We start from the raw sequence: 25,946 nt of genomic DNA on the forward strand, positions 1-25,946 counted from the left end.
CAGCGCATGCTGGGGAGCATTTCGCTCGGGCTTCTGGCCCAATTTCTTGTAGCAAAACTGGGTTTTACAGAGTGAAATCAGCACGTTCCCTCGGGGTCTCAGGGCACAGGTACCTGGCCAGCCTTTGCTTCCAGCATCTTTATCGGCTTCTGGCAAAAATCTTAACACTCCACCTCAGAGACAGCCATGGAAGGGCAGGAGAGGACAGCAGAGATGGGTGCTGCCAACAGCCTTGAGAGCTGTGGGGCAGAGAAGGCTGCGATGTCTTCAGCTGAGCAGAGCTGACGCTGCTGGAAAGCAGCTCCTCAGGTTGCAAGGGCCAAGGCTTTATAAGTAGAGTTACAGATGAATAAAAGCCTTGAATGACAGTCAGAGACATAAAAACCAACCCCAGTGCGGTCCCCACGGAGAGTTCTGTTTGCTGGTAGTGCAAGTGCCCTCAGATTTAGCTGTTTCCTGGAACCTTCAATAGCTCAGTTTTATTGTTGTTGTTTTAGACAGAAATTGGAAAAAAAAACTTTTGAAAACCTTAAAAGTCCTTCAAGGTTTCTTTGTTCCTTCAGGGGCATTATTTAGACTGCGGAGTTTCCAGATTTTCCAGGGCTCTCACTTCTCTGAACAAGTTATGGACACTGAACAGATGAGGAAAACATCCAGCAGCACTCAGAGCTAAGCCAACCATATCCAAGTTTTTCTGAGCCATTACATCCACCATTACTTTTGATCTCGTTTTTGCTTTTTTCCCCTTTAAGAATTCTTTTCTCCCAGGTCCTTGTAGGGAGAACCATTCCCAGCATCACCATCCTTGGTAAAAGCCATCCTAGTCTGGCCACAGACCACCAATAAGCCATATCGAGAAAGAGACAGACACATGGCATCTCTTTGACAGACCTTTATTAGCAGACTGTTCCCTACATGAAGGATCCGAGTTAGATTTGCATATTAACAATTTGTGGTTACAGCTACAAAGATGGTTGTCATTTTGCATTGATTTTTGCATTCTGATATTCATATTTCCATTAGGCCACACTGGTAGGAAGGAGCCACTGCAAAATTTACAATAGATCTCAAAAAAAAAAGAGGGGGGGTGGGAAAAAATCTTATCACTAATCCAGACCGCTTAGATTCCCATGTGGCTAACTACTGACAGCACTGGATAGCCAAGGCAGAGAGCCTCACCTGGAAGGCTCTCCATGAAGTCTGTCAGCAGAAAAGCAGCTGCTGAGTGCTAACAGATCCTTTTCCGACTTCTCAGGCACTTCTCCCCAGTGTCCATTTGCACGTAGAGAGCAGTGGCTCAGCAGCAGGATCTGCTGATTCAGCCTCAAAGCACAACTGCAGCAGCTTGGGTCCAAGGGCAAGTTTCCTCCCATCTCTCTAGAAACCTGTGTTTTCTTTAGTCCCTGAGATTTCTCCCCCCTCCCCTTTTACATAAAGATTCCCCAAGATCGCTCTCAATTAGCTGTTGTGACACCCAACATGCACAGACCTTCTACTTCCCAACTTCAGCCATCCACCCGAAACCCCTTCAGCCGTGCACAGAGGCAATTCCGAAATAAGGCAGGCCTCACGGTGCACCCTCTGCCCTCATCCCTGCTTCCTCACCAGCTCCCTTCTCTCCTATGGCATCCTGCTACAGAATTTCTCTGGGCTGAGGTCCTCCAGCAACAACCCCGGACTGGGGAAAGGCAGCTCAAGCCCCACAGGGAAGGTACGCTAGTGACTTCAGTGTCCTTCCCACGACTCAGCTGTGTGATGTACGAGAACAAATAGAGAACTTTTTAAAACAGGAGAAATACAAGCACAGTAACAATATTTAAACAAGTCTATAAAAATAGTCTGACATAACTCTGTTCAAATAAATACAAAATAAATATGCTTTAAGCAGTAAAACAGTGGAATGCAACGCTGGTCCATCTTGCCCAAAACGAAAAGTTGGATGAGGATCTCCCAGGCCTCAGAAGCCAGATCCTATCAACTAAAGTAGCCCATAATGCAGAGAAATTTTTAAAGCCAGCTCTTTCCCTTAGCCTTATGAAAAGCACCCTTTGAAAGAAAAGCAAGCGCGTCCTCAGGACTGAAAGCTCACCTCTCCCAGTGACAACCAGCCCCTCTCCCTAACACCCCTTCCCACAACAGACCCTTCTGGCTCGGGGACTCCATCCCGCTAATGCAAACCTGAACATCAATCTACAAAGAGGTCTAAAGAGATAGATAGCAGCGTAGGCACTGGGTTTGGAAAGGTCCATCAGCTACCCTTGGCACCAGGCAGAATGGAATTCAGAGGTCCATGCGATGCTGCACAGGGGCTCTCTTGTCGTGCTGGGAGCACAGCTGCACAGGAGCTGTGAAGTATTGTCATTTATTCACTAAAGCCATGCATCAAGGTGCCGGTCCACCGAGGACTCTCAAGCCTTCCCCTTTCCAAGCCCCTGCTGAGTATAAGACAAGCCAATCCCGGCATGCAAAGGATACAGGCATGCAGGCTCTAGTCTGCTGCTTCTGTTAGTAAGTGCATCTTGTTAGTGGATTTATGAGACACACTTAAACCTATCAAAAATAAATAATCCTAATCCTTCATCAGGCTGGCCTAAGTAACATTCAGCCTGACCGGATAAACCACTGCCCACCAGCCCTCAAAACCAGTATAGTTCAAAGTTACATTTCATGTCAAGTCTTGGAAGCAGAACATGAATGTCTCCTACCCAAAGGAATATATGTAAACATAATGACAAGCCTGGTGTGGCAGCAGCTCCTACACAAGGTTTGTACAAATTTAAACAACAGGTAGGAAGTTAAACAACTGAATGGAAAAAGAAGCTCTTTCAGCAAGTCAGAAGGTGCTCATCTGCAGGCATACAGCTCTGTACATGTCATATGCTGAAAGCAGACTGTTCCCCAAATCTTTGCTACTTTGACCTCAGCAACTCACGCCTTAGGATTGTGCCAGGAGTTCGGCTCCCGGTCTCCCAAAAGGCCCAACAAAACGGACCACCTGATGGTTTACGTAGAGCTCTGAGTAGCAAGATGGCAAAGGACACCAGATGCTCCCCTCCCCTTACTGACTCACAAACTATCTGAGATTTCACAGCTTTGCTTAGTCAGCTTAGTGTCGACACATTCACAGAATGAGAGATGGCTATACGTCTTGGGATTACACCCCAAGATTTCAGAGTTCAAAGTCCTCAGCATCTCCTGGTCACCGTGACTGCACACCCAGAGTCATCTTCAAGTTTTCATACACCACGTAGCTGATGCTTACGGCCGGGATCACCTTCATAAAGTTCGGGGCCAGACCCCGGTACAGACCAAATGCTCCCTCTGTCTTCAGAATGTGTTTGAACAGTCCCCGCATCGTCACTTCAGGAGCACCCTCCACAGAAGCTGCAACACGAAAAGACCCAGTAAGTAATGCAGCCTATGTCATTAAAACACTAAGATAACACCTGTCTCAGAGAGCAGTTCTGAGTCACGCGCTTCCTGTGGATGTTCACAGACCAAAGGTGCTTTAGGGAGGACAGCACCTCACTTCTCAGCAAGCCGTGGCTGTGCCATGCATCACAGCCTTTTTCCCAAACTGCTCTGCCAATGCCCTTAGCCCTAGTTCCTAACGTGAGCAAAACAGAACTGCTCTGTCCTGGAGGTGCTTGACACAAGGTGCTAAGGGCAGATCAAAGTCCACTGTCCTCTTGCAGCATGGCAAATAGCCTATTGCTCAGCTGCACGGGCTAGTTAAGGCTGTTTTTGCAATGTTTGCACCAGCAGACCTTTACCCTGCCCAGAGACCATGGCAGCAGTTCACACACTACTACAGAGTTCCCCAAAGTTCTCACCTTGGGCCTGCATGCGTGTCCTCACAAGAGCCAGTGGGTAACTGGCGAGCTGTCCGCAGGTACTGGAAATGGTGCCACAAGCCAAGAGAACAAAGACTCCAGGGTCAGCACTGTTGACAGCGTAGCGTTGCAACCAGGCATTTTTTAGTGTCTGGAAGGAACAAGCTAGATGTTAGCAGTGAAGAAGCAATCAAGAATATCAAGTTATATAAAAGATCTGGCATAAAGGCCCAGGCAAATGTGTGCAATTTCAACCAGGCTTCTCAGTTTTGTTTTGTTTTTGAACTACTGCTACTTTAGGGGCCGAGGAAAAAACCCTCCTTCAATTTTCTGCTGCAATTCTCTCCAAAAAAGAAGGGATCATGCATGATGCCAATTATGAAAGTAGGATTCTTGTACTGCATTGTCATTTAGGCCATTTTGAGTAAAATTCCACCTGTACCCCCCTTAAGGCTGATTAGGAAAGCCTTGAAAAGTTATTTAAATTCCTGTGGTAACTGACAGGTCTGACAGTGATAAAGCTAAATGAGCAGCACAGCTCTACAAAAGGGTTAAAGGCTCCATACCTCATAGACTGCCAGGTCAATACCAGCATATGGAATGATTCCTAGCATGTTGGGGATGTAGCCTTTGTAGAAGGCAGCCATTCCTTCCTTGGAAAGGATGTTTTTGGCACAGTCCAACATGCCTGAATATTGTCCCGTCTTTCTTAGAGCCATCCGTGTTTTCAGAACCTAGAAGACCAGAAGAAATGCCATGAAGACCCACAGGAGAACCAACAGGAGAAAAACACGCAACGTCATTCTCGGGAGCAGGATGTTCAGGACCAGAGCACGCATCATGTGAGCACCATTACTTGGCACCAGCCTAACTAAGGAGTTCTCAGAGATAAGGGCAGAACACCAGCTCCATGATAAGCTCTCGTCTTGGCACCTCGCCACCACCCTGTGTGGGCTGGGCCGGCAGCCCCATGGCCTCACCTCCATCGGGTAGATGCTGCTCTGCGCAATGGCCCCAGCCAGAGAGCCAGCCAACAGCCGCTCGTGAATCCTCAGCATTTCTTGGTCGGTGCCGATGAACCGCTTGATCTACAGAAGCCAAAAAGAAAGGATTGAGGATCACCGACTATCCCAGCTGCTCTTCTTTCATCCTGGCCTTCCACAGACCCCTCTGCAGCCAGACTCCTCCACGCTCTTTTACTCACCTGTTCGTAGGCCATGAACTTAATGGCAGATTCCGGTGCAATCTTCAGCACGTTGATGCCATTCCCCCGCCACAGTGACCTTGGTCCACCCTCTCGGATCATTTGGGTAAAACCGCCAATAATGCACATGTTGTTGCTGCGGGAGGCATGAACCTGGGAGAGAGAGAGCTTGGATTAGCTCCAGGCCTGATTACGACAGCGTTACGTTCTTCCGTAATCCAGGGACAAAAGGGCACTTTTTTTATTTACCCAGAGATTTGCCAAGGCTTTAATCCCTTCCAAATTACTTCTACAATAGAAAAGCAAGCTTCTCTTCCTTTTTGTAAAGTCCAATGTTAGCTAATGAATCTAATCAATATCTCCTTTTTGGAATGGGGGGAAGGGTTAAACAGACAACTCCCATACCTAGAACAGGGCCAGCTACACAGAACAGACTTCTCAGCTGGCTTAAAAGCAGGTGCAAGCTGAAAATTATGTTTTTGCAATGCCTTTATAACACATAACACTTGCACAGGATGCCAGCTCTGCCTGCCGATCCCCACAATCGCTTCAACTCCCGTGGGAAAACAACTTGAACCTGCTTCACCAAGATCTAAACGACACAGCTCTCCAACTATTGACAGTTTTCACTTCTACCTCCTGAAATCTTCTATCTTTTCTAGACTGTGAAGAATAAAATGCTGACGTGATTTTGATCATTCAAATAACCCAAAAAGATTTCTAAAATGCTAATACAGGAGCAAAAGGATTGATGCCAGTCAGAGTGCTGTACTGTTAGTGAGTATTATTATTGTCTCCTCGGCATCACTTTAGCAGGAATATTAAAGGAATCAGCCTGGCTATTCAAACAAACTGGGATTGTTCCATCATACCTGCATGAGCACTTTCAAGCGGTCCAAGGGAGCTGTACAGGTTCTGGACACGGCACCTGCACCTCCACCTGCAACCAGATGTCTCCACCACATCCCCGTTTGCCTCTCTTCCACTGTGAACTCATCAGGGACGGTCAAATTCTCTCCGACATCAAAGATCTGCAAAAATGTAAGGTGTTGAGAAACATTTTATCAGCTGGCAATCTTGCCAAAGTTTTATTGCTCTTTATCAGTGCTAAGTGTTGAAGCAATGAATATGCTCACTCCGAGTCAGCAGCTTATCTGTAACCATTAACTGTTGTGTCTGACCAGCGGGACTGCCAGCACCAGAGCATGTCAAAGGGTACCTTACATTTACAAGGCTTCTGTCTGGGGAGCTGGGAATTGCTAAACATTTGTCTGCATTCAGGTGCCATGGATCAGGATACGGAACAAAATGATCCACTGCGGGCAACTGCGTAGGGAAAAAGCTGAGCCTCGCTTCAACCTTCACAGCTCGCAGCCAGTTTAATCTCGTTACACGCTATTTACACACACTGAAATATCTCCAGGAAGCACGGCTGCCTGTCACATCAGTTCCTCCTCTTAATGAGTTCAGAACTAGCAGGAGCTGGCCACCAGTACAAGCTCTCAGAGGTAGAAGCCAAACAAACACACATCTTGCAGAAAGTAGTTATCACCTGTGCCAGAGGCTCCAGAAATAGTGCCTGTGATGGGTGGCAAGATAAGAGAACAGAACAGGAAGCAACTGGCTTCCAGGCAGCTACTGAACCATAAAGAAAATGATAGAGACTGCTGATTGCATCTCCTGGGGGTCATGGCTTTGACTGAGAACCTGGGGAAAGACCAAGACCTGCTGCAGGGGAAGCATTTCTTACCGTGGAGTGCTTCCAGTACAGGATGATTTCAGGAATGTTCTCCACTGGGTGCAGCAGGTGATAGTCTCGCCACTCGTTCCAGTCAATTGTCATCGTCCCATTTTTATCCATGCTAAAAAGATTTATCATTAGATGAGCACAGACTCCCACTGGGTGACAGATTCCTCCTCCCCTTCCCTTTGATTACTCAGGCCTACACCAGAAAAAGCTTTGCAAAGCAACTGCTGAAAGACTTCCAAAGAGACACGAGACAAAGCTAGGAAATCTCTTCACCAAACACTGCAGAGAGATAGAAGCAGTCTCCCTTCTCCCCTCCTTCCCCTCTAACTGAACCACAGAAGTTGCTGTACCCCCTCCTACCAAAGCAAGTGCAGCTAGTTTCCCAACTGAAGGGAAGAAAATACTTACTAGGTGACAGGACCCCAGAAGTGTCCCGTCCTTATTCTGACACACAGGCAAACAGACAGAGGGAAGGTTGCAGAGGAAAGAAAGAGGAAAAAAACAGCACAGATAAGTGGTTGTTAACATGTTAGTGCCACATGCAAAACGCACTCAGCATTTCTGAAGAGCAACTGCACAGCCCCTCTCCAAAGCAGCAAGCTCAGGGTAGCAGGACAGGCAGACAGGAATGCAATCCAGCTCAGGTGCAAGCCCTTCCCCACAACAGGCCAGCAAGAAAAGAGGTTCTAACAGTCACTGCCCATAACACATTACAGCATTTAAAGTGTTAATTCATTGAAAAAAAATCAAAAAGAAAAGTACTGGCCAAAAAGGGAGCAGCTGACATGACCAGAATGTACGGGGTACAGAGACAGAGGTTTCCTTCCCTCACCATGAAGATTTCATGTTCAGGACAGAAGAACCAGCTGACTCCTTACCTCTTCAGTATTTTCTCGGCCTGCTGTTCAGAGATCTTGACTCCCAGGTCCCGAAGGGACTGTACAATCTCCTGGGCATCGATACGGCCTGCGAAGATAAGGCCGTGAGTTCAAGTACGTGTACAACCAGCTGAAGCAAGCAGTAGTCTATTGGTGAGCAAGAGAAAGGCGCTTACCATCGTTCTTCTTGTCCAAACTCTTGAAGACCAGTCTCAGTTTCTTCTCGTGGTCTTGGAGATAGTGAACAAATTCCTCAAAATCCAGCTGCCCATCCAGATCCTTATCTCCAGCCTTCACAATTTTCTGTTCAGAAGACAAAAACCAAAAACCATCAGCTCCTTTGTTTGCTCAGATCTGCCCCTTCTTGCACCATATCCAAATACTATTTCCCACATGACTTTGGCCTTTCCCCCTCAGAAAGCAGCTGACAGAATTATGAAAGTTCCTCAAAGAAATCTGAGCAAAGCGTCCAAAAGTCACCTGCTTCCAGGCAACCCTCTTCCAAAGTTAGTTACGCAAACGAAATGCCTCATGCTTTTACTGGGGATACTCTGCTACTATCAGGTATCTCATCTCAGCCCAACATCTTGATTAACATCCTGCATGACAGCTCAAGAGCTTCCGCGGGGATTAAGTGTGAGGCAACCAGATTTGCATAAAATCACCAAAGTTCAGTAATAATAAAGTCAGCGGGAGAAGGAATTTCATGCCTAATACGATACTTAGAGAACTAAGCCACCTCTGGCAAGAACCGACTCTGACCAGAAAGAGCCTGTCCAGCTCTAGTGGACACGGCCAAAGATAAAAACCCCTCCGAACTGGTTTCAGTACCCCGGAGCTATGTGCTTTAATTGTACAAGTTTCCCTGAGAAGCATAAAGAACGAGGAAAGGTTCTTAGTAGGGCAAAGCCAGAATCCAGATCAGATGGTGTCAGACATCTAGGACAAGGCGAATGATGAATTAACTCATTCCAGCATGGGGCAAGAGCAGATGAACTGTCCTACCTAGGGGCACGTGGCTCCTTGTTGACAGGAGAGGTGATCTCCAGGCTGCAGGAATGTGGCTCAGGGAGTTCCCATTTCCCTTCTCGCTCAGTCACTTGCCTTTGACAGCCCTCCCCAACGTGAGTCAGTGAGCGACACAAAGCGGTGCGTGATTCCGCCCACTGCATCGCCTGTATTTTGGTTGTAACCCTGGTACCACTTCTGTGAGCAGCAGGCGGGTTGTTAAGGAGGCTCTGAACCACGACCCAGCACCGGGCTGACCCCATTTGCCAGGATTTTGTTCAATATTTAGGCTTCAGAGGTAACAGAGAAACCCAAGCTGCTGGTGCTATTTCCCCAGCCTCTAGACACCGGTGTCCATTAGCCAAGTTTTGATTTCACTGCTATTTTAAGATAATTTCAATGCTGAACACTTCCCTATGAAAATTCTGCCTTCCCCTTGCCCCGCCATGCCCTGTCATTGCGGCCCTAATGCTACGAGGATCATCCCTAATCATTTAGGAGCTTTAAATAAGAAAGTGCTGTCCCAACCACGCTGACCTTTGAGGCGTGCCCAGCCTCGCTAACCTGCCACTTATCACATGCCTGACGGAAAGTTCATGCCCGGCTCCGCAGCCAGCTCGCGGGCTATAGATAGCCCAACCCCTCTCACATGCTGCAGCCACCCCGACAGCTGAACCAGGGCTTCCCCCTGAGCCTAACCCCGGCCAGCTGGCAGCCATGAATAATTCGGGGACAGCGCCGAGATGGGACTGTGCAACTCGCCGTCCTCTATGAACAAAAAGCTGCCTGCAGCTCCTTGCTGTACCGGCAGGGAAGCGATGGGGGCAGGCAGAGCCGCTCCCCGGCTGCGTTGCACAGCCACCCACACAGCACGTGGACCTGCGGCGTGCTCGGGACCCCACACATCCCACAGCCGGGTTGGTGGCTGCCCCAAAAGCAGCCCCACCGCTGGCTGCCCATGCTCTCGAGAGCCTGGGGGTGAAAACGCTGCCAGCAGCAGCCAGCTGGAAGCACGGGCGGCGAGATGGAGCCAAGCAGAGCGCTCGGCAGTCCCTGGATCTGCCATGAGCAGGGAGAGAAGAGCTCCTGGACGAGCTCCCCGCTCAGCAGCACGTGGCCGCTGCGGCAGCAAGCAGGGCTCAGGGACACGGGGCAGACCCGGCAGCACGCAGGAGGAAAAGGAAGAGGATGTGCAGCCTTTAATTAGAGCAGAGGAAGCCGCAGCTTGAAAAAAAGACTATTTAAATTGCGTCACACCAACTGGTCTCAGCAGCCTGAGAGGCACGGAGCTCCTGCCGGAATTAAGGGAAAAGAGCCCAGGAGCCCACCCGCACTGCTCCGGGACACATGGCCGTGCCCCAATATTACAGCGGGGCCCTAACGAGCTTCTCCCCCCCTTGAGCAGCCACCCGGGGCTGTCCGAGCCCCCCGGCAGCACCCAGCCACAGCCCTACCTGCTTCCACTGGCGGTAGGTGGAGAACTCCTGCGAGGGGATGAAGAGGCTGAGGCGGAAGATGGATTTGAGCTCTGCCGGCAGCCCCTTGGACTCAAAGTACTCGAATTCCGCCTGCTCCTGCCCCAGCAGCGGCACGTACAGGCAGAGGCAGAGCATGGTCCTGAGCCGGAGCCTCGGCTGCCCTGCTCCGACGGACGAGAAGGGACAAGAAGCGAAGGGAAGGCGAGTCCTGAGCCCTGTGAGCTGAGCTCAGCGCGGTGGGAAGGAAATGCCGGCGAGCCCCACGCCACGCGCCTATGAGCGCCCCGGCTCGGGTGGGACTGGCTGCTCAAGCCCTGCCCTTCTGCTTAAAAGGGAAGCGGTAGCAGCCCCGGCGCACTCGTCACAGCCAGCAGCCTCCCACGAAGGCTCCGCCGCCGGCACCAGCCTCCCAGTACACTCCCAGTGATCTCCCAGTACGCCCAGAGCCCTTGCATCACTCCTCGCCGCGGTTAACTCTTGCTGGGTGTCTCCTCTCGCCCAGACTTCGGCCAACACCCGCAGCACTCGCCTGCTGCTCCGTCCACCCCATTGCTCCTTCCCAACCCTGCTGTGTAACACCAGGGACCTGCACGCCCAGCACTGCGGGATCCGGGCTCCATCACCACCTCTCCCAGCAGCACTGACGCTACCTTCCCAAATTACTTCCTATAAAGCCAGTAAGAAGCAGGGTGCCAGCCACTTGTCGCTTTCACATCGTATTTGGGATGCCCACCTCGAGCTAAAGCCTCAAATCCCACTGTTAGAGCAGCTCCTCTGCTGTGCCTGTGTGCAGTGGCTTTGACAGGGGCATTTCCCCAGATACCAGCACCCTGATGCAGGGCATTGCCCAGCAAACCTCTCGGACCACAGGCAGGCTTCCAGCACCCCCAGCTGCTCCCAGCACAGCTCCCCCAGCAGCCAGGAGCTGCCCGGCCTCCCCCAGCCCCAAGGCACTCGGTTGTGCTCCATAATGAAAAGTGGCCCAGGCAGAAAGACATTTCCCAGTTCCTGCCACTCAATTTAGCCACTTGGTGAGTGACTTCCCGAGCTCTCATCCCAAACATGGCCAGACAAGGGGGAGCGTGGCACAGGCAGCAATTACCGCAGGTGTTAATTACAGGCTTGGGGGCGCTTCCTGCAGCCAGGTGCCCAGGATAACGCCCAACCCCGCAGTGAACACACCGCCTGACTGCCAGCACCACTATAGAACACGAGTTATGAACACAAACTGCATTTCTATCTTGAAACTCTCCATAGAGCTGTCCCGCTGAGGACCCAAACCCGGTGAGCAGGGTCCCAGACGCTTGGTGCTGGCCATGCTCGAGGCACCACTGCTCGCACAGCGCCGTTTCCTTGTGTTTGCTCTGCTCAAACAGATCTGCCGGCCAGGGCAAAGTCCAGGCAGCGCTCCCCTCCTCGCAGCTTGATGCTCGGGGGGCCCTTCCCACTGCCACGGCAGTGTTTTGCTCTTTAGATTTGGGGAAAAAGCCAAGGGCATTCGGGAGCTGTTTGCAGGGCGGCATGTCCATGACACGAAGTGAGGATATTTAATCTGGGGGTTATTTCAAGGTTTGTTGTTGGTTTATTTTGCTGAAAAGCTTAACAGCTCGTGCCCTGCAGCCGTGGGGTGCCGCAGGGAGCCGTGACCCACGAGGGCTTCCCAGCACCTCACCTGCCCCGACACCACTGCGTTACCTAACCGGGCTTAACCTGCTCCCTGCTGACGTCTCCGCACAAAAACAGGATCTGCTCAGCGCCTCCCGATCCTCTTAGGGATCAGCTGCAGCAGCTCACCACACGCACACCACCGCACACCCCAGGCTGCCCACCCTGCATCTCGCTGCAAGCAGAGCCCCAACTTCACGCATGGGACTTCCAGAAGCAGCCAGCCCAGGACAGGTGCTGAATGACCAAACAGAACCCAAATTTGCCCACCGAGCCTCGAGATCCCCTGCACGCCTTCCCCCGAGCCGCCAAGCATCACTATTCCAGGCGCTTGGCGGCTCAGTTGCCATGCCGACGTGATGCAGATTTCCCTAATAAACTCCATCGCCAGTTGGCAGCTAGAACAAAAGGCAAAATCTGCACATTTTAGGAAAGAAAGCCTTACCACCTACGTCAGAGGAAAGGAGAGGGGTAGCGAGGCTAAGAAAGCTGATTTATGCAGGGTATTAATTACAGGACAGCGAGCTAAGAAGGAGAGGCAGATTATGAACTAAGCTTATACCGGCAGCTCTGGTTATAATGACGAAGGGAGTTTAAAAAAAGCGTTTACCAGTTCTTAGATTTCACCTAAAAATCATCCTGGTAAGTGTGGAAGCACCCAACAGCCGGACAGGTCTGCGAGCTGCCAGAACTGTGCTGCCTGCACCCCAGGAGCAGGGGCTCGCTGCCCCCTGCCACCACGCAGCCCCCAAATGCTCACGGAGCCCCAAGGCTTGAGATGTGGGATCTTTGGGCAGTACATCCCCCAAAAACAGGCTGTGTCCCCAGCCCATCGAGCCAAGGGCAGGGCTGAGAGCAGCAAGGCAAGCCAGCCCTGCCAAGTCACCCTTGCTATCAGCACCAGCGGTCACCCCACAAATTAAGGCAGCAGCGGAGGGCCCTGGGCTCCTTCCACCAGACACTCGCTTTTCTTCTCACCAAGGAACCCGCCAACCCGTTTTCCAGTTTATTCATAGGATTTGGCCCTTGCTTAAACGTTGTGTTAGCAGCTCAACGGGCTGCCACGTCAGCGTTACCCTCCCCAAGTCATTTGTAGTCCCCCAGGCATCTGCCTCCCCGCTGGCTTCCTCCAGCAGCCCCGGGAGGTACCTCCCAGAGGATGGGCAGACGCAGCCATACAAGGAGCAGAGACTACGCCGTTGGATTTTTAATTTACTTGGCTAAAAAAAAGTCCCTAAAAATATCAAGCAGCGGCGAGCGTCACAGCCGCACGGCTAACATCCTGCGGAGGCAACGAGCTCTTGGGGCGAGCGCTGAGACCCACGGATGGCAGGAGGTCCTGCTGACTCGGGGCTTTGATTGCTGGAAGTTAGCTGATAATTAATTGTACAGTACAGAAAGTCCTCGTGGAGCACAAACAGCGGACGGAGGGGGGAGTTAATGATTGCAGAGACCCCGCAGAGCAGCGCGGTGCAGCGGTCGGCCAGGCCCGGGGCAGGACAGGGACGGGGCAGGCAGACAAACGCTGTGTGACACAGGGGTGAGCACACCGGGAGAGGTGACAGCAGGAAAGGTGAGCCGCTGCGCTGACAACACCGCTCCAAAGTCACAAGTCCAGGCGGTGACATGGAGGGCAGGTCGTGCCTCTCCTGCGCACACGCCCCGGAGCCAACGCATCGCCTTTCGGGGCGGCGTTTTCGCCTAGGTTCTCCTACACCTCGTGTCAAAGCCTTTGGTGAAGGAGCTGAGCTGCCACCGACGCGAGGATCGAGGAGCCATGGCTAGGAAGCACCCTCAGGCATTTATGGAGGCACAAATTCCTTATGGGAAGCCCAGCATGGTGCTGCGTGTGCTGTGAGCAGCTACAGGCACCCTCAGGAAACAAAGTGGCACGCGGCGAAGACACTTACCCCAAGGTCAGCGCCGTGCAGAGGCCAGAAGCCAGGAGTCCCCCACATTTTCTTTACCCCTCCCATAACACCGGCTGCTTGCGGTGATTTACAACCTGCCCCTAAGGGACTTTTTACAACACCCCTACTGCAGACAGGTAATCGGAGCACAGATACACGAGCGAGCCTCGCGAGCTGCTGTCCGTCAGCCGAGCCGCGGTGGCAGGGCGCAGCATGAGCAAGGTAAAACCCATCTGCATAATCCTCCCGAGGAGAGCTCTGCTCCGTATTTTACTGGACAGGGAGGACAGGCTAAAATTACACAGCCCCAGCCCCGCAGCAGATGGGCAGCTCCTTCCTAAGCGGCAGTAACTCCGTGTTAGCGCAGCCTTATCCTCCAGGCACTCCTGCATTAGCCAATTTTAGGGTTCCTACAAAGCCAAGCTTCTCAGGGTCACGGAGGCGAGAGGAGGTCACTGTCAGCGCCCTCCCCACTGCAGAGACAGCCTCATCTGCAGGTGTGGACAGCTGACTGAAGCCATTGTTCCCTCGGCAGGTACTGGAGAGATTTGCAGCCCTGCTCTCTCCAGGTTTTCATCACAACCTCATCTGTTCTGAGCCTCTGTCCTTCTCCAACCTCCACGCACAGGAGCGCTCCTCTTCTCAAGGCGCACACGCCTCTGGATTTGGAGGAGACGCGCAGTGCTCGCTGCCGGCAGCAGGGATGAAGGCAGAAGTCTTCCTCCCTGCAGATATCCCAGCGGGGCTGAGGCAGGGAGTGGCTGCTGCTCGGCAGGACGTGAACACCCCCTGCCCGCTCCCACTCGCAGCCCCAGCAGGAGGTGTTCAGCCCCCCCCCAGCCCCAGCCCGCTCAGTGCCCATTTCAGGTAGAAGCCCAGCAGCAGCAGCCCCGTTTCCTTACGGAGCCAGCTGGATCCTGCCAGCCACCCACCACCTCCCCTCCGCGCCGCAGCCAGCCCCGGCTCCCCCAGGGGCTCTGCCAGGTCACAAACCCCACAGGATGCCCCCCCGGCCTTCCCTCCCCCTCACAAATAACCCAGAACTGCCAGCAGCCAGCCTCGTACTATGAGGCCAGCAGGAAACAGCCGCTTTTGTTCGCCTCCCCCCAGACAAAGCCTTGCCATTCACCCGCCGCCAACCGCGCGCCCCCCGCAGCCCCCGCTCGCCCACCCCAGGCACTTCCCAACCCTACAGATTTTGGCCCCCTCCCCGGGGCCAGCCCTGCCTGCTGCAGGCCATGCTCAGTTACTCAGCACATGGCAGCTCTCTGCAGTTTCCAGGGGGTTGCCAAATGACCAGACCGACCCCAAAGGATTTCAGGACTTTTTGGGGTCCCTCTCCTGTCACTGACCTGCATCACCACCCCCTGCCCTCCAAGTCACCGAGGATCCCAGACCCCCTCCTCCCTTTATAAGTATTTTTCTCCTTGAGCATCACACCCAAAAGGTCAGATCGTCCCTTTGCAGCCGTTCCCCTGCTCCCCCCCGTTTCCCTCCTGGCAAGCCCACGCGTCGGGCCCGCTCGCTGCTGCCGCCCCCTCCCCAAGCACACACACACACGGCTCGGCCCTGAGCGCTCCCCCTGCTCCCCACTGGCCTGGCCAACCGCTCTGCAGGCCCCTGGAGGTCCCGTTACCTTTGGAAAATGCTCTGCGGGTCCAACCACCAGTAGGATAGTTGGTCTCCTTTCAGTGGGGTCAGTCCCTCTGTCCTGGGGCTTCCCCACCATCTTTGGCCCTTTCTCCCCGGGGCCTGGAAGCGGGCTGCCGTTCCCGGCCTCATCCTCTTTTTCAGCTGCAGGACCTTGGCACACGGCCCTGGGAAGGAAGCTAGACAGAAAATGCCAAAGGCTCTGCAGCATCGCCTCCGCGGCGAGCGTCCCCGGCAGGGAAAGCCCCCCAGGCTCGCAGCCGCCCGCTGCCGAGGGTGCTGAGCACCCCGCCGAGCACCCCGGGGACGGGAAGGGGCACGGCACCAGCAGGAGGTTCGAGCCGGCGGCTCTGCAGGCTCCGATTCCTCAGGGCCCAGCTCCTGCGGATGCTTCCTGCCTTTGGAAATTGCTGCTAGCGCGGTCGTGCCTGGCCTGCCAAGCAGCTCATTGTACCAGAGCCTCACAAATCTGGTGGCAACAGACAAAGCGCAAGGAGCTCTGGCGCGGAGAAGCCAAGACGCCGAGCTTTGCACGGAAAAGCCGAGATGCCGCGCTCGGGAGGAGGGCTAGGGAAAAAAAAAAAAAAAAAAAAAAAAAAGAAGCTTTTCGGAAAGGCTCCGGCTTCTCAGAGGCGCCGAGGCGCATCCCAGTGGCAGGGCTGAGCACCGGGGCTGCGTCCCCACTGCAGCAGCGCCCAGCCAATCGCCGCTCCCAGCGCCGCAGGGCTCCGGAGCCAGGCAGCGCGCGCAGGCGGCCGGGAGCGCGCGGGGACCCGCGGGGAGCGCGCCCGGCGGGCAGGGAGAGCGGCCAGAGCGGCCCCGGGGCAGCTCGGGGCTGGGCACAGGGGTTACCTACCCGCTCCTGGGGCTGGGCAGAGGATGGGACTCCGGAGCTGTGGCTGAATGGACCTCGAGCTGCTCCCCCCATCTCCCCAGGGGCTGTCAAAGCACCATCCGTCACCGCAACAGCTGCTGGTGCCGCATTGTGCTCCTGCCAGCGGGCTCCCAGCGCCCTGCTGGCACCGGGTGGCCGCTTATCCAGCACGCTCTGACGCGCCGTGGGTACGGCACCGCCGAGCAAACGGGCTGGGGCTCTGCATGATGAGCGAGGGATTAGCTGGGCACAGAGCGCAGGCAGCATAAGTGGCACCAGCAGCCAGCAGCGCATGGCCCAGAACACAAAACATCCCCCTGGGAGCTCCCGGACCTGCTGCGGGGCTGCACCACAGCCCCCGTGAGCAGCACCAGCCCCCCGGGCACGCCGTGTCTGTGCTGGGGTAGCAGGGAGCTCCTTGGCAGCCCCCATCCCTGCCCACCTCCTGTGCCTGCAGAAGGAGGGCACCGCGTGCCTCGCCTCCCAGAGTGCTACAGCGCTGCCCTACAAGCACAGCTCGTTTCCATACCCCAATAACACAGCACGCTGCACATCCCATCACCGAGGCTCCCACTAGCAGCTCGGCGAGCTCCTCGCCACGCACCCGACCTCCATTTCCAGTTTTTAACCTTTGCCGGTGGCAAACAGGAGGAAAGTTTTGCTTTACGTGCATCAGATACAGAACTACAACCCAAAACCTGGACAAACGACAAGTTTTAAGCAGCCCATCTGCAAATAGATGTGAGAGGAAGAATGTAAAGCATCTCATTTTAGGGGACTTGCTGCTGCTGAATTCCTTTAAGCAACCTGAGTAATGGAAAAAGGGACGAGCACGCAGAAGAACTCACATTACAAAGAATTCTGCAAATGTGCTTCAGGGTTACCTAACAAGACAAAAATGCTGCTCAATCACAAGGCCCACACACAGCACAGTGAGGTTTTAACTTTAAACCTCAAGGCACACACCGGGGCAGAACCAAAAAGGGGAGAGGCAGCCACACAGGGCATGAGCAGGGACACGGCTCAGGCACAGCAGCAGCAGGTACGGAGGTGTCTGTGTGGTGCTGCTGACAGCACAGGAGTTACACTGCTTTCTGTGGACCCAAATCACAGCCCTTTGAGGTGGGGTTTTAGCATTTTAATGCTGCTGAGCCAAAGGAGGAGCAAAGCAGTTTCCCTGAGCCGGGCACAGTCCCACAAAATCCACTTTTAGCAGCCTGAGGCTGCAGTCCCAGCAGCAGCAGCGAACTGGAGCTCTCCTGGTGGCCGTGAGCTTCAGGCAGCTCCCACAGCCTCATCAGCCCCACGCTCACATCGCTCCCACAGCCTCACCGACACAGCCGGGACACGCAGAGCGCTGGGGAATAACTGCGGGCACGGACGGGGTCAGGAGGAGGCAGGCACATGGCTCTACCAGAAGGATCAGAGATACGGAGGGCAGGGCACACGAGCAGGACTGGGCTTGTGCCGGTGGTCACGGCGCTGGGCAGCTCCGTGCGAGGACCTGCCAGGCCAGCAAACCTCAATGGGAAGCACTGCTCGGCTCCGCCGTGCTGGGTGAGCTGCTGGTTGGGGTGTGTGCATGGCAGGGACCCCATCTGCCTTCACCCATGCACCATAAACAGTCATCTGTGCAAGAAAGTACTTGCTCGGAGAGCAGTTCCAGCAGGAACTCGGCAACTCTTCCTCGGCTTTTGTCCTCGCTACTGAAAACCTCGGAGGAATTCCCCCAGCTCCTGGAGAACAGACTTTTCTAATCATATTTGGGAAAAAAAAAAGCTTTTATTTTACCAAGCGAGGAATGTTATTAGGTCAGAACAATGAAGGCAGTGACAGCGGGATGAGACAGCTGCAGGCAAGGCTCTCCTCCAGGGAGCCGCACACCAGCACCACCCCGGCACCAGGAGGCCGAGCGCTCACGCACAGAAGATGCCACAAACGCAGCAGGTCCGGCCTGAGCCGGCACAAAGAGGAACAAAAATTCATGGTTTTTTTCCTAGAAATTGCAAACCGAGGCTGTCTCAAAGCTCCTTTCCCTACCTAACCCCTGGCAGGGTCGGGCTGTCAGGAGGGGAGGGCTCCTGGGGACCCCGCTGTCCTGCATCACCGAGGTACAGCCCTGGGGTCGGGAGGAGAAGGCGGTGACAAAGCCCAAACGGAGACAAAGGAGAAGGGAGAGAGCGGGAGGATGCCGTGATTTGCTTAATTAGAACAGTGCTCGCCTCGTGGTGCCGGCTGGCGAAGGGAGGTCTCCTGGTAGGTTCCAAATCTGAGGTGTTTTGGATCTTCTCCGATCCCACCCCGTACACCCAGTACCTGCCATGTCTCCCGCGGGCCCTGGGGTTTTTCAGGGCCGGCAGCAGTGGGCAGGAGCCGAACCCCAGCCCCTGCCTGCTGTGAGAGGGCTTCTGCACCGCTCCTGGGTGAGCACGCAGCCTCTTCCAGCAGGAACCCAAGTCCGATCAGCAGACAGCTAGCTCACGCCGAAAAAATGCGGGAGGGAGGGTGAAAAGCGAGCTGGGCAGAGGGAAGGGGAGCAGCCAAACCTCGCCTCCCGCGCAGGGGGAGCTGCCCCAGGCCCGGCGTGACCCCGCGGTGACGCAGCTCCGGGACGCCCCCGAGCAGGGACACCCGAGGAATGCTGCTGGCAGCACTCTGGCACTCACCTCTCGTCTTTCCCTACGTAATTAGGGAAAGATGAGACTTGACAGACTTTAAATGGGGAAAGGGAGCCAAGAGGAGCCCTGCACGGCACTTCTGGCAGCGCGCTGGAGGAACCTCAACGTCTTGGCCACTGCTGCTCAAGTACCGAAGCTGCTCAGCACCATCCAGCCCCGCTCACGTATCCGGGTGGTGGGGCAGAGCCCAGACAGCAGCAGGACGAAAGGCAGGCGTCTTCGCAGGAACTGGGCACAGGCACAGTGCTGGGGGAGCTCAGGGATCCACCACGGCCATGTCCCATCCTGGGAAGGGCCAGAAGGGCGCCCTCAGCGCTCAGGAGGTGGCCACTCGGCCTCTCCCTGCACCCCACGGCTCAGCGGGCACAGCCCCGCAGGAAAGCAGCAGCTGAGCCGTGACGGCCCCGCAGCCACGTCACCCAGCCCCTGCTCGCCTCTGGGGACACAGACCCTGTGTGGCAGCGCCTCTCGGGGCAGCTCGGGGCCTGGCGGGGTCAGCAATCGCTCCCGGAGCACAGCTCCCTGCCCCGAGCCCCCCCCAGTGGCCGTGCTCCTGGCAGCGATGCCACCGCTGCTCTGCCTCGCTCTGACAAACTCTGGGGTGTCACCGAAGCGTGCTCATGTCCCACATTTAGGGGCACAGCCATGAACACAGCCTCATTGACCACTTTTCTTCCACGTGTTGCTCATTTGCGGGGGCTCCCAAAGAAGAGGGCAGTCCTCGTGGCAGTGCTAACGCAACGCTGCGCAGCCAGAGCTGTCACTGACTGGTGTTCCTTTGAGGAAAATAAGACTAACACCAAGTACACTAAAGTTTTGGGTTCGTTTCCCTGCCCTTATCCCAGTAATTCCATTTATTCCCCTCCCGAGCTGACCACCCAGCAATGCCCCGGATGGGAGGAGGATCTGTTTCAGGCTGCTCACCAGGGAAGGCAGCCCGGGTAATTAAACACCGCCACGCAGAGCAGCCGGGGAAAGGCCAAAGCCCCAGCACCAGCCGGGCTCGGGGCACCAGCTGCCTCGCACCAGCTCCACGATTTCCTTGCACCCACCTCGGGGACCCTGCAGGCATTTGGAGTGAGCAGCACCCCCAGGGCACAGCCCCACGGGGACACAGGGCACCTCTCTGCAGTCCCCCTCCCTCATCTCAGGCATCACGCCTGGCGCTCTGGTGGGTTGCGAGGGGTTTGTCCACGTCTTCACAACACCTCCTGGGGTGAAACGGAGCTGACTCAGCCCCAAGCACAGACGCAGGGTTTATCTGCAGCACAATCACTGACCTACACCTTGAGTTTCCCCACACCCAGGAGCAGGGCTCTCCTCACACCACGTTTCAGAGCACGCAGAGCCACCAGCCCCGCTCCCCACGGGCAGCAGACACCCTGTTCCTGGCTGATTTAACACAAACCTCTGGAGGTATTTGAGGTGTCATTACCATGAGGTGAAACCGCTCTCAGACAGGCTCAGGGCATCTCCATTTGTTCTCTTAGCCAGGAGAGGCGACTGAGAGGCCACCAGCTGGAACCTCAGCCCGTAACACAGCCTCACTCAGGCAGAGTTGGGGTGGCTTCCTTTGGGAAGGTGAGAGCGAGGCAGTCACACAGGTTAAGGCCGGGAGAAACAAGGATATCAGAGAGGCCAAATCCATCAGTTTTTAGCAACACGCCGTCTCCAGATACAGAGCAGGAGGCACAGTGCTGGCTGCACGACCCCTATTCCCATTAAACACATTTTCAGTTCTAAAAACCCACACAAACATCTTCAGGAGGGGAGGCAGAGAGCAGCAAGAACATTGACTGCTCCCGAGGCAGGACTGTGCTCCCTGCAGGGGACATGAGCCTCCACAGCAGTTTCCCGTGGCTGTTCCCTTCCCACTCAGGCAGCGAGGTGTGCACGTTGCTTCCCGGCCCCAGCACAAACAAGCGTTTCTCTGGAAAGCTCATAGATCTGGCACGCGGTATTTGTCAAATGGCTTAAAGATAACAGCACAGCCTTAAAAAAAAAACATGGTTTACATAAGCAAATTCCACCCCAAAGGACATCTGGGTCCAACTTCTCTCCCCGCCGCCGAAGGCCACCCCAGAACAAAAGGCAGCAGCTTCCTGAACGCAGCCCGGGGCTTTATCTGGGTGAGAACCGGGAGGCTGGAGGAGACAAAACATTGCTCCTTTGCTCTGAGTGCCAGCCCAGAGCGGGCGCTGCTGCCACCAGGACTCGTGGCCTGCTGACAGAGCTCAGCCGCCCACAGCTGGCACTGCCCTGGCATCGCAGGGCTGGTGTTCGTCCCTGCTGTCCGTCAGGCACGGGGAGGGAGCTCCCCTATCAAATGTCCTCCTGCATGGGAGGAGCAGTGAGAGGTACCCGAGGCCCTGAGCGAGTTACTGAGCACAAGCAGCCCGTGAGATTTGTGCTCAAACCCATCTCCAACACCACGTCTGCTCCATCGGAGGTTTTCATCCCGACCTTACACTGCCCTGACTGCGACGTGGCGTTAGGCACCCACGTGTCAGTGTCACCCCGAGCCCGGCTGGGGAAGGCAAAGGAACGGCTTTTAATAGAACTCCCTGGGAAACAGGAAGTTTGTGAAGTTTTTAAAAAAAGCCACAGGGCGGAAGCTTTCCAGCCGGCTCTCACGTGCCCAAGTGGAACCCAGAGCTCCAAACCCTGCATTCAGCCCCTACCCGGAGCTCTCACACTGCTGCAGGGGGGGCTCTGATGCCCCCACCAGCTCCGTTTCTCTACCCAGCTGCTTCCTGCGGAGCAGGAGGGGAAGCAGAGGAGTAAAAAGGGCATTTGGGTTCATGGCACATCCTCACAGCCTGGAAAGTGTCAGGCTGGATGGAGTAAAGTCCCCGGGAGGAGAAGGGAACGCGAACCGAGAGCGGCACACGGGCACAGAACATTCTGGGGCACAGCCTCCTGCCAGCACCCAGGGCTCCAGCCCCACGGGCAGCAGGCCGGCATGTCACAGGGTGTGCACAGCTGATTTATGGGGTGTGAGGGGGGGCGATCGGGTTTCAGCACCGAAGCAAATTGCCATGGAATGGCAAATTTAGAAGCAGCAGCAGGAAATCACCCCCAGGATCCTCGTGCTGCCCAAGAGTTATCACGCTCTGCAGCAAGGTGCCAACCGAAAAGCAACGTCAACACCTAAAAGGGGTTACAGTTAGAAGGGAGCTAGCACCTTTGGGAAGAGTGGATGCACATGGTCAGAGCAAGTGAAGGGATCAGGGAGGGAGCAGGAGCCATCGTTTCAGTTTTCTCCTCTGCCTCAGAAGCTCCCTGCCGGTCACAGCCCGGCTGCGGCCCTTCCCCTCCCTGGAGTCATCCCGGGACACGCAGCGCTTTTATGACCCTACACCCATGGGCCGAGCTGCGTGTGCCCCGATAAGCTGCTTCCTGACTCACAGGGACCTCAACCCCACTAAGCGCGATGAAACGGGGCCGTGTCCCCACGGCTGGCACCGGGGCTCCCCATAGGCAGCCCCGGGAGCTGGGTGCCGGCAGCAGGTGGCAGCTCCCGATGCCCAGCACCCAGCGGGGCAGTTTATAGGGCTCGTGTGCCACCGGCACGGCCCCAGAAACCTTCAAAAAAAACCTGACATGGGATTACCGAGCACAAACCGGGCCCTGCCCGTACCCCCGGTGCCCCCCGCCCCCCGCTCACCAGCAGGTCCAGCTCGGTGCGGTGCAGCCCGAGGCGGCCCAGCCCCACGGCCAGGTCGTGGATGCAGAGGGCGCCGTCGCGGTTCACGTCCAGCTTCTGGAACAGGGCCCGGAGCCGCCGCTCCTGCTCCGAGGCCTCGCACAGCGCCCGCCCGCAGGGACCGGCACCGGGACCGGCACCGGAGCCGCCGCCACCACCACCGGCAGCACCACCAGCACCACCGTCGGTCACGGAAGCGGTGCCGGGAGCGGCGGCGGCCCGCGGGGAGCCGCAGGGGCAGAGCACTCCGCTCACCACGGGGGACGCCAGCGAGCGCCGCGCCCCCGGCATCCTCCCGCCGCCCGCCCCGCCGCCAAATGGCGGCACTTCCGCCGCCGCCAGCCGCCGGCCGCTTCCGCCTTCGCGCCACGCGCCGCCGCCCCCACGTGACGCCCCCCCGCCGCCCAATGGTAGAGGTTCCCGGCGCTGACGTCACGCCGGCACGCGCTGCCTCCCGGCTCGCAGCCAATCGGAACGCGGCGTCGCGCGCGAGCCGGTATAGGAGGGCTGAGCGAGCGCCTATTGGTTAAAACGCCGGGGGGGAGGCGGGGAAAAGCTGCGGTTGCTCCAATCAGATCGCGAGCCCGGCCTCCGTTTGATCTTGACGGACGTGGCGCGCACCCAGCAGCTTCCAGACGGGGGTGGGCGCTGTGCGTTGATTGGCAGGGAAGCAACCAATAGGATTAGAGCGGGGAAATTTAGGGGCGGGCCCGGCCTCACGGAGGCCCAGTGCCATGAGGGAAGCGGGGAGGCGGGGCCTCCCCGCCCCTCCCCTTGACGGACAGCCGGATCGACCAATAGCCGCGCTCCTCTCCCACGGGGGGGCGGGACCCTGAGGGTGACGAGCAGCCGCGCGGCCCAACCAGGCGCGGCGGGACGGGGGGGCTGATTCTGGAAGCCATTACGCCAGTGTCGGAGGGCGGAGGCCGTTGAGCGGGGCCCGCCGGCTGCCGGCGGTACGCAAATTGCGTACCGTTGGCGGTTGCTAAGGGCCGCGGCTGGGGGGGGGGAGCGGGAAGGGGGCGCGCGGCCTCCACAGGGCCCTGAGGGGCCCCGCGCCCCCCTCCCCGACCCGGGGGGGGCCGCGACCCCTCGAGGCGCCCCCGAAAGCCCTTCACGAGGCTCCCCTCGGGGCCATGGCGTCGCCGCCCGCCCCCCCGGCCAAGAAGCGCAAGATGAACTTCTCGGAGCGCGAGGTGGAGATCATCGTGGAGGAGCTGGAGCGCGGCAAGCACCTGCTGGTCAACCACTTCAACGCCGGCGTGCCCCTGGCCGCCAAGGCCGCCGCCTGGCACGACATCCTGCGGCGCGTCAACGCCGTGGCCACCTGCCGCCGAGAGCTGCCCGAGGTGAAGAAGAAGTGGTCGGACCTCAAGACCGAGGTGCGCCGCAAGGTGGCCCAGGTGCGGGCCGCCATGGAAGGACAAGGCGGTGAAGGACAAGGCGGTGGAGCAGGAGGAGGAGGAGGAGGAGGAGGAGGCACGGCGGAGGGCGAGGAGGCGGCGGGAGGGGCGGCGGCCGCCCCCGTCATCCTCACGCCCATGCAGCAGCGCATCTGCAACCTGCTGGGGGAGGCCACCATCATCAGCCTGCCCGGCGGGGAGTGCGGCGCGGGGGACGGCGGCGAGATCCCCATCACCGCCGCGGCCGCCACCGTCACGCTGACGCAGAGTGAGTGCGGCGCCCGCACGAGGGGCGGTTGGAGGTCTTGTGGGGAGCCCCACCCCCACCCCAAGTAACAAAAAGCCCCTTCCCAAAGTGCTGTAGGGGAGCGGCTCCAAGGTGGTCATGTACTGCAAGTCAGCTTTGACAGCTGGGGTCGGCCTTAAGAGCAGGAATTGTGCGGTCCCCTTCTCGCAGAACAAAAGCAAAGGGAGAAATATCTCCAAGGCCCACTCCCTGGTGTGCCCCAAAGAGGAGCTGTCTGGTTGATAGGCGCCGTTCTGGGCCTTTGCCCTTCCGTCAGTTGGTGAATGGTGCTTGGAAGGAGCCCGCCAAACTGCAGGGTGAAGCGGGATTCTGTCTAGACAGACATAGCGTGCCCTGTTCCCTTGGACTTTAGCGTGTACACCCCAGAAGGAAGCCGAGATGAGGGTGGAGCAGCCTTAAATAGCTCATTTTGTGCGCTCACTGTTTGCTGGACGTTATCTCGGCGAACAGGCAGTGTTACAGTTACCTTCATTGAATAGTTCTGTAGATAAAACCACTCCTTTTGCTGCTGCTCCTTACCCCTTTCTGTCCTTTGTTCTCAGTTCCTGCGGAGACGACCTACCACAGCCTGGAGGATGGCGTCGTGGAGTACTGCACCACGGAAGCCCCCGCGACGGTTACGGCCGAGGCACCCCTGGAGATGATGGCGCATCAGCACGAGGTGTCGGCCAAACCCCAGGAGCTGAAAAGCCGAATCGCCCTGAACTCAGCCAAGCTCCTGCAGGAGCAGCGAGTGACCAACTTGCACGTGAAGGAGATCGCCCAGCACCTGGAGCAGCAGAATGACTTGCTGCAGATGATCCGGCGCTCCCAGGAGGTGCAGGCGTGCGCGCAGGAGCGGCAGGCGCAGGCCATGGAAGGCACGCAGGCCGCGCTCAGCGCCCTCATCCAGGTCCTCCGCCCCATGATTAAGGACTTCCGTCGGTTTTTGCAGAGCAATACGCCCAGCCCTTCGGTGACTGCTGACCCCAGCCAGACTGGGCAGCAAGATGGCATTATCCAGTGAAAGATATGATACTGGGACGTCTTTCTTGGAAAACAAAACTGCCTCTGCTGCCGTTGGGCCCGGAGCGAGGGCTGCGAGCTCTTGTCGGTGTGAAACGGCCTCTCCTGGGAGGCTGGCCGAGCCCGGACAGCTTTCTTCTCCCCTAATCTTATGCTAAGCTGCCTTTTCAGACTCACCGTGCAGAGGGGTAGCCGGGTGTGTAATAAAGCAGGAATGTAACATTGGTTGCTTTAGTTCCTCAGAACAATAGATTTGTTTAAAAAAACGTAGAAAAGACGATAATTATTTTTATATTTGTTTGAAAACCTCTCCTAAGTCTGATACCTCGATTCCTCCCCCCCCCCCCTTTCTCTCGCCTTTAGCTGCCTTGTAACAGGGAGAGCCTCCTTGTATCACAGTGCTGAAGCTGCCAAGGTACAGTTACTGTAACTGGTGCATGGCAGTGGGTGATTTCCTGTCTCTTGCTGAAAGCATTTGCTGGAAACGCGGTACCAGGGGCGGTTCAGCCCTGTCTCTGCACTGCGAGTGGTGGATGCTGCTCTGGGAGCACGAAATGCAGCCCACGCAGGCCAGCATCGAGCCTACATGCGGTTTAA

The 25,946-nt window shown here is 56.4% G+C and overlaps 2 protein-coding genes across 7 annotated transcripts; one reads left to right on the forward strand and one right to left on the reverse strand.

Moving 5' to 3' along the window:
* Window positions 1-877: 877 nt before the first annotated feature.
* Window positions 878-22,983, reverse strand: SLC25A25 (solute carrier family 25 member 25). Of its 6 annotated transcripts, none has more exons than XM_072025312.1 (11): window positions 22,596-22,983; window positions 7,842-7,968; window positions 7,666-7,753; window positions 7,196-7,231; window positions 6,788-6,899; window positions 5,910-6,068; window positions 5,038-5,190; window positions 4,814-4,921; window positions 4,400-4,567; window positions 3,834-3,984; window positions 878-3,384 (listed from the first exon to the last, which is right to left on the reverse strand). In XM_072025312.1, exons 1-11 carry the CDS (start codon window positions 22,923-22,925, stop codon window positions 3,200-3,202), a joined length of 1,617 nt encoding a protein of 538 aa, XP_071881413.1. In that variant the 5' UTR covers window positions 22,926-22,983; the 3' UTR covers window positions 878-3,199. The 6 variants fall into 6 exon arrangements, with proteins under 6 accessions (XP_071881413.1, XP_027326868.1, XP_027326870.1 ...); XM_027471067.3 differs by lacking the exon at window positions 22,596-22,983 and adding an exon at window positions 15,363-15,931; XM_027471069.3 differs by lacking the exon at window positions 22,596-22,983 and adding an exon at window positions 10,128-10,705.
* A 537-nt stretch (window positions 22,984-23,520) lies between these two features.
* Window positions 23,521-25,574, forward strand: NAIF1 (nuclear apoptosis inducing factor 1). The gene is made up of 2 exons (XM_027471061.3): window positions 23,521-24,305; window positions 24,887-25,574. Exons 1-2 carry the CDS (start codon window positions 23,771-23,773, stop codon window positions 25,348-25,350), a joined length of 999 nt encoding a protein of 332 aa, XP_027326862.2. The 5' UTR covers window positions 23,521-23,770; the 3' UTR covers window positions 25,351-25,574.
* The last annotated feature ends 372 nt before the right edge of the window (window positions 25,575-25,946 follow it).

The sequence above is a fragment of the Anas platyrhynchos genome, chromosome 18 (genome assembly GCF_047663525.1).
Source record: "Anas platyrhynchos isolate ZD024472 breed Pekin duck chromosome 18, IASCAAS_PekinDuck_T2T, whole genome shotgun sequence".
NCBI lineage: Eukaryota > Metazoa > Chordata > Aves > Anseriformes > Anatidae > Anas > Anas platyrhynchos.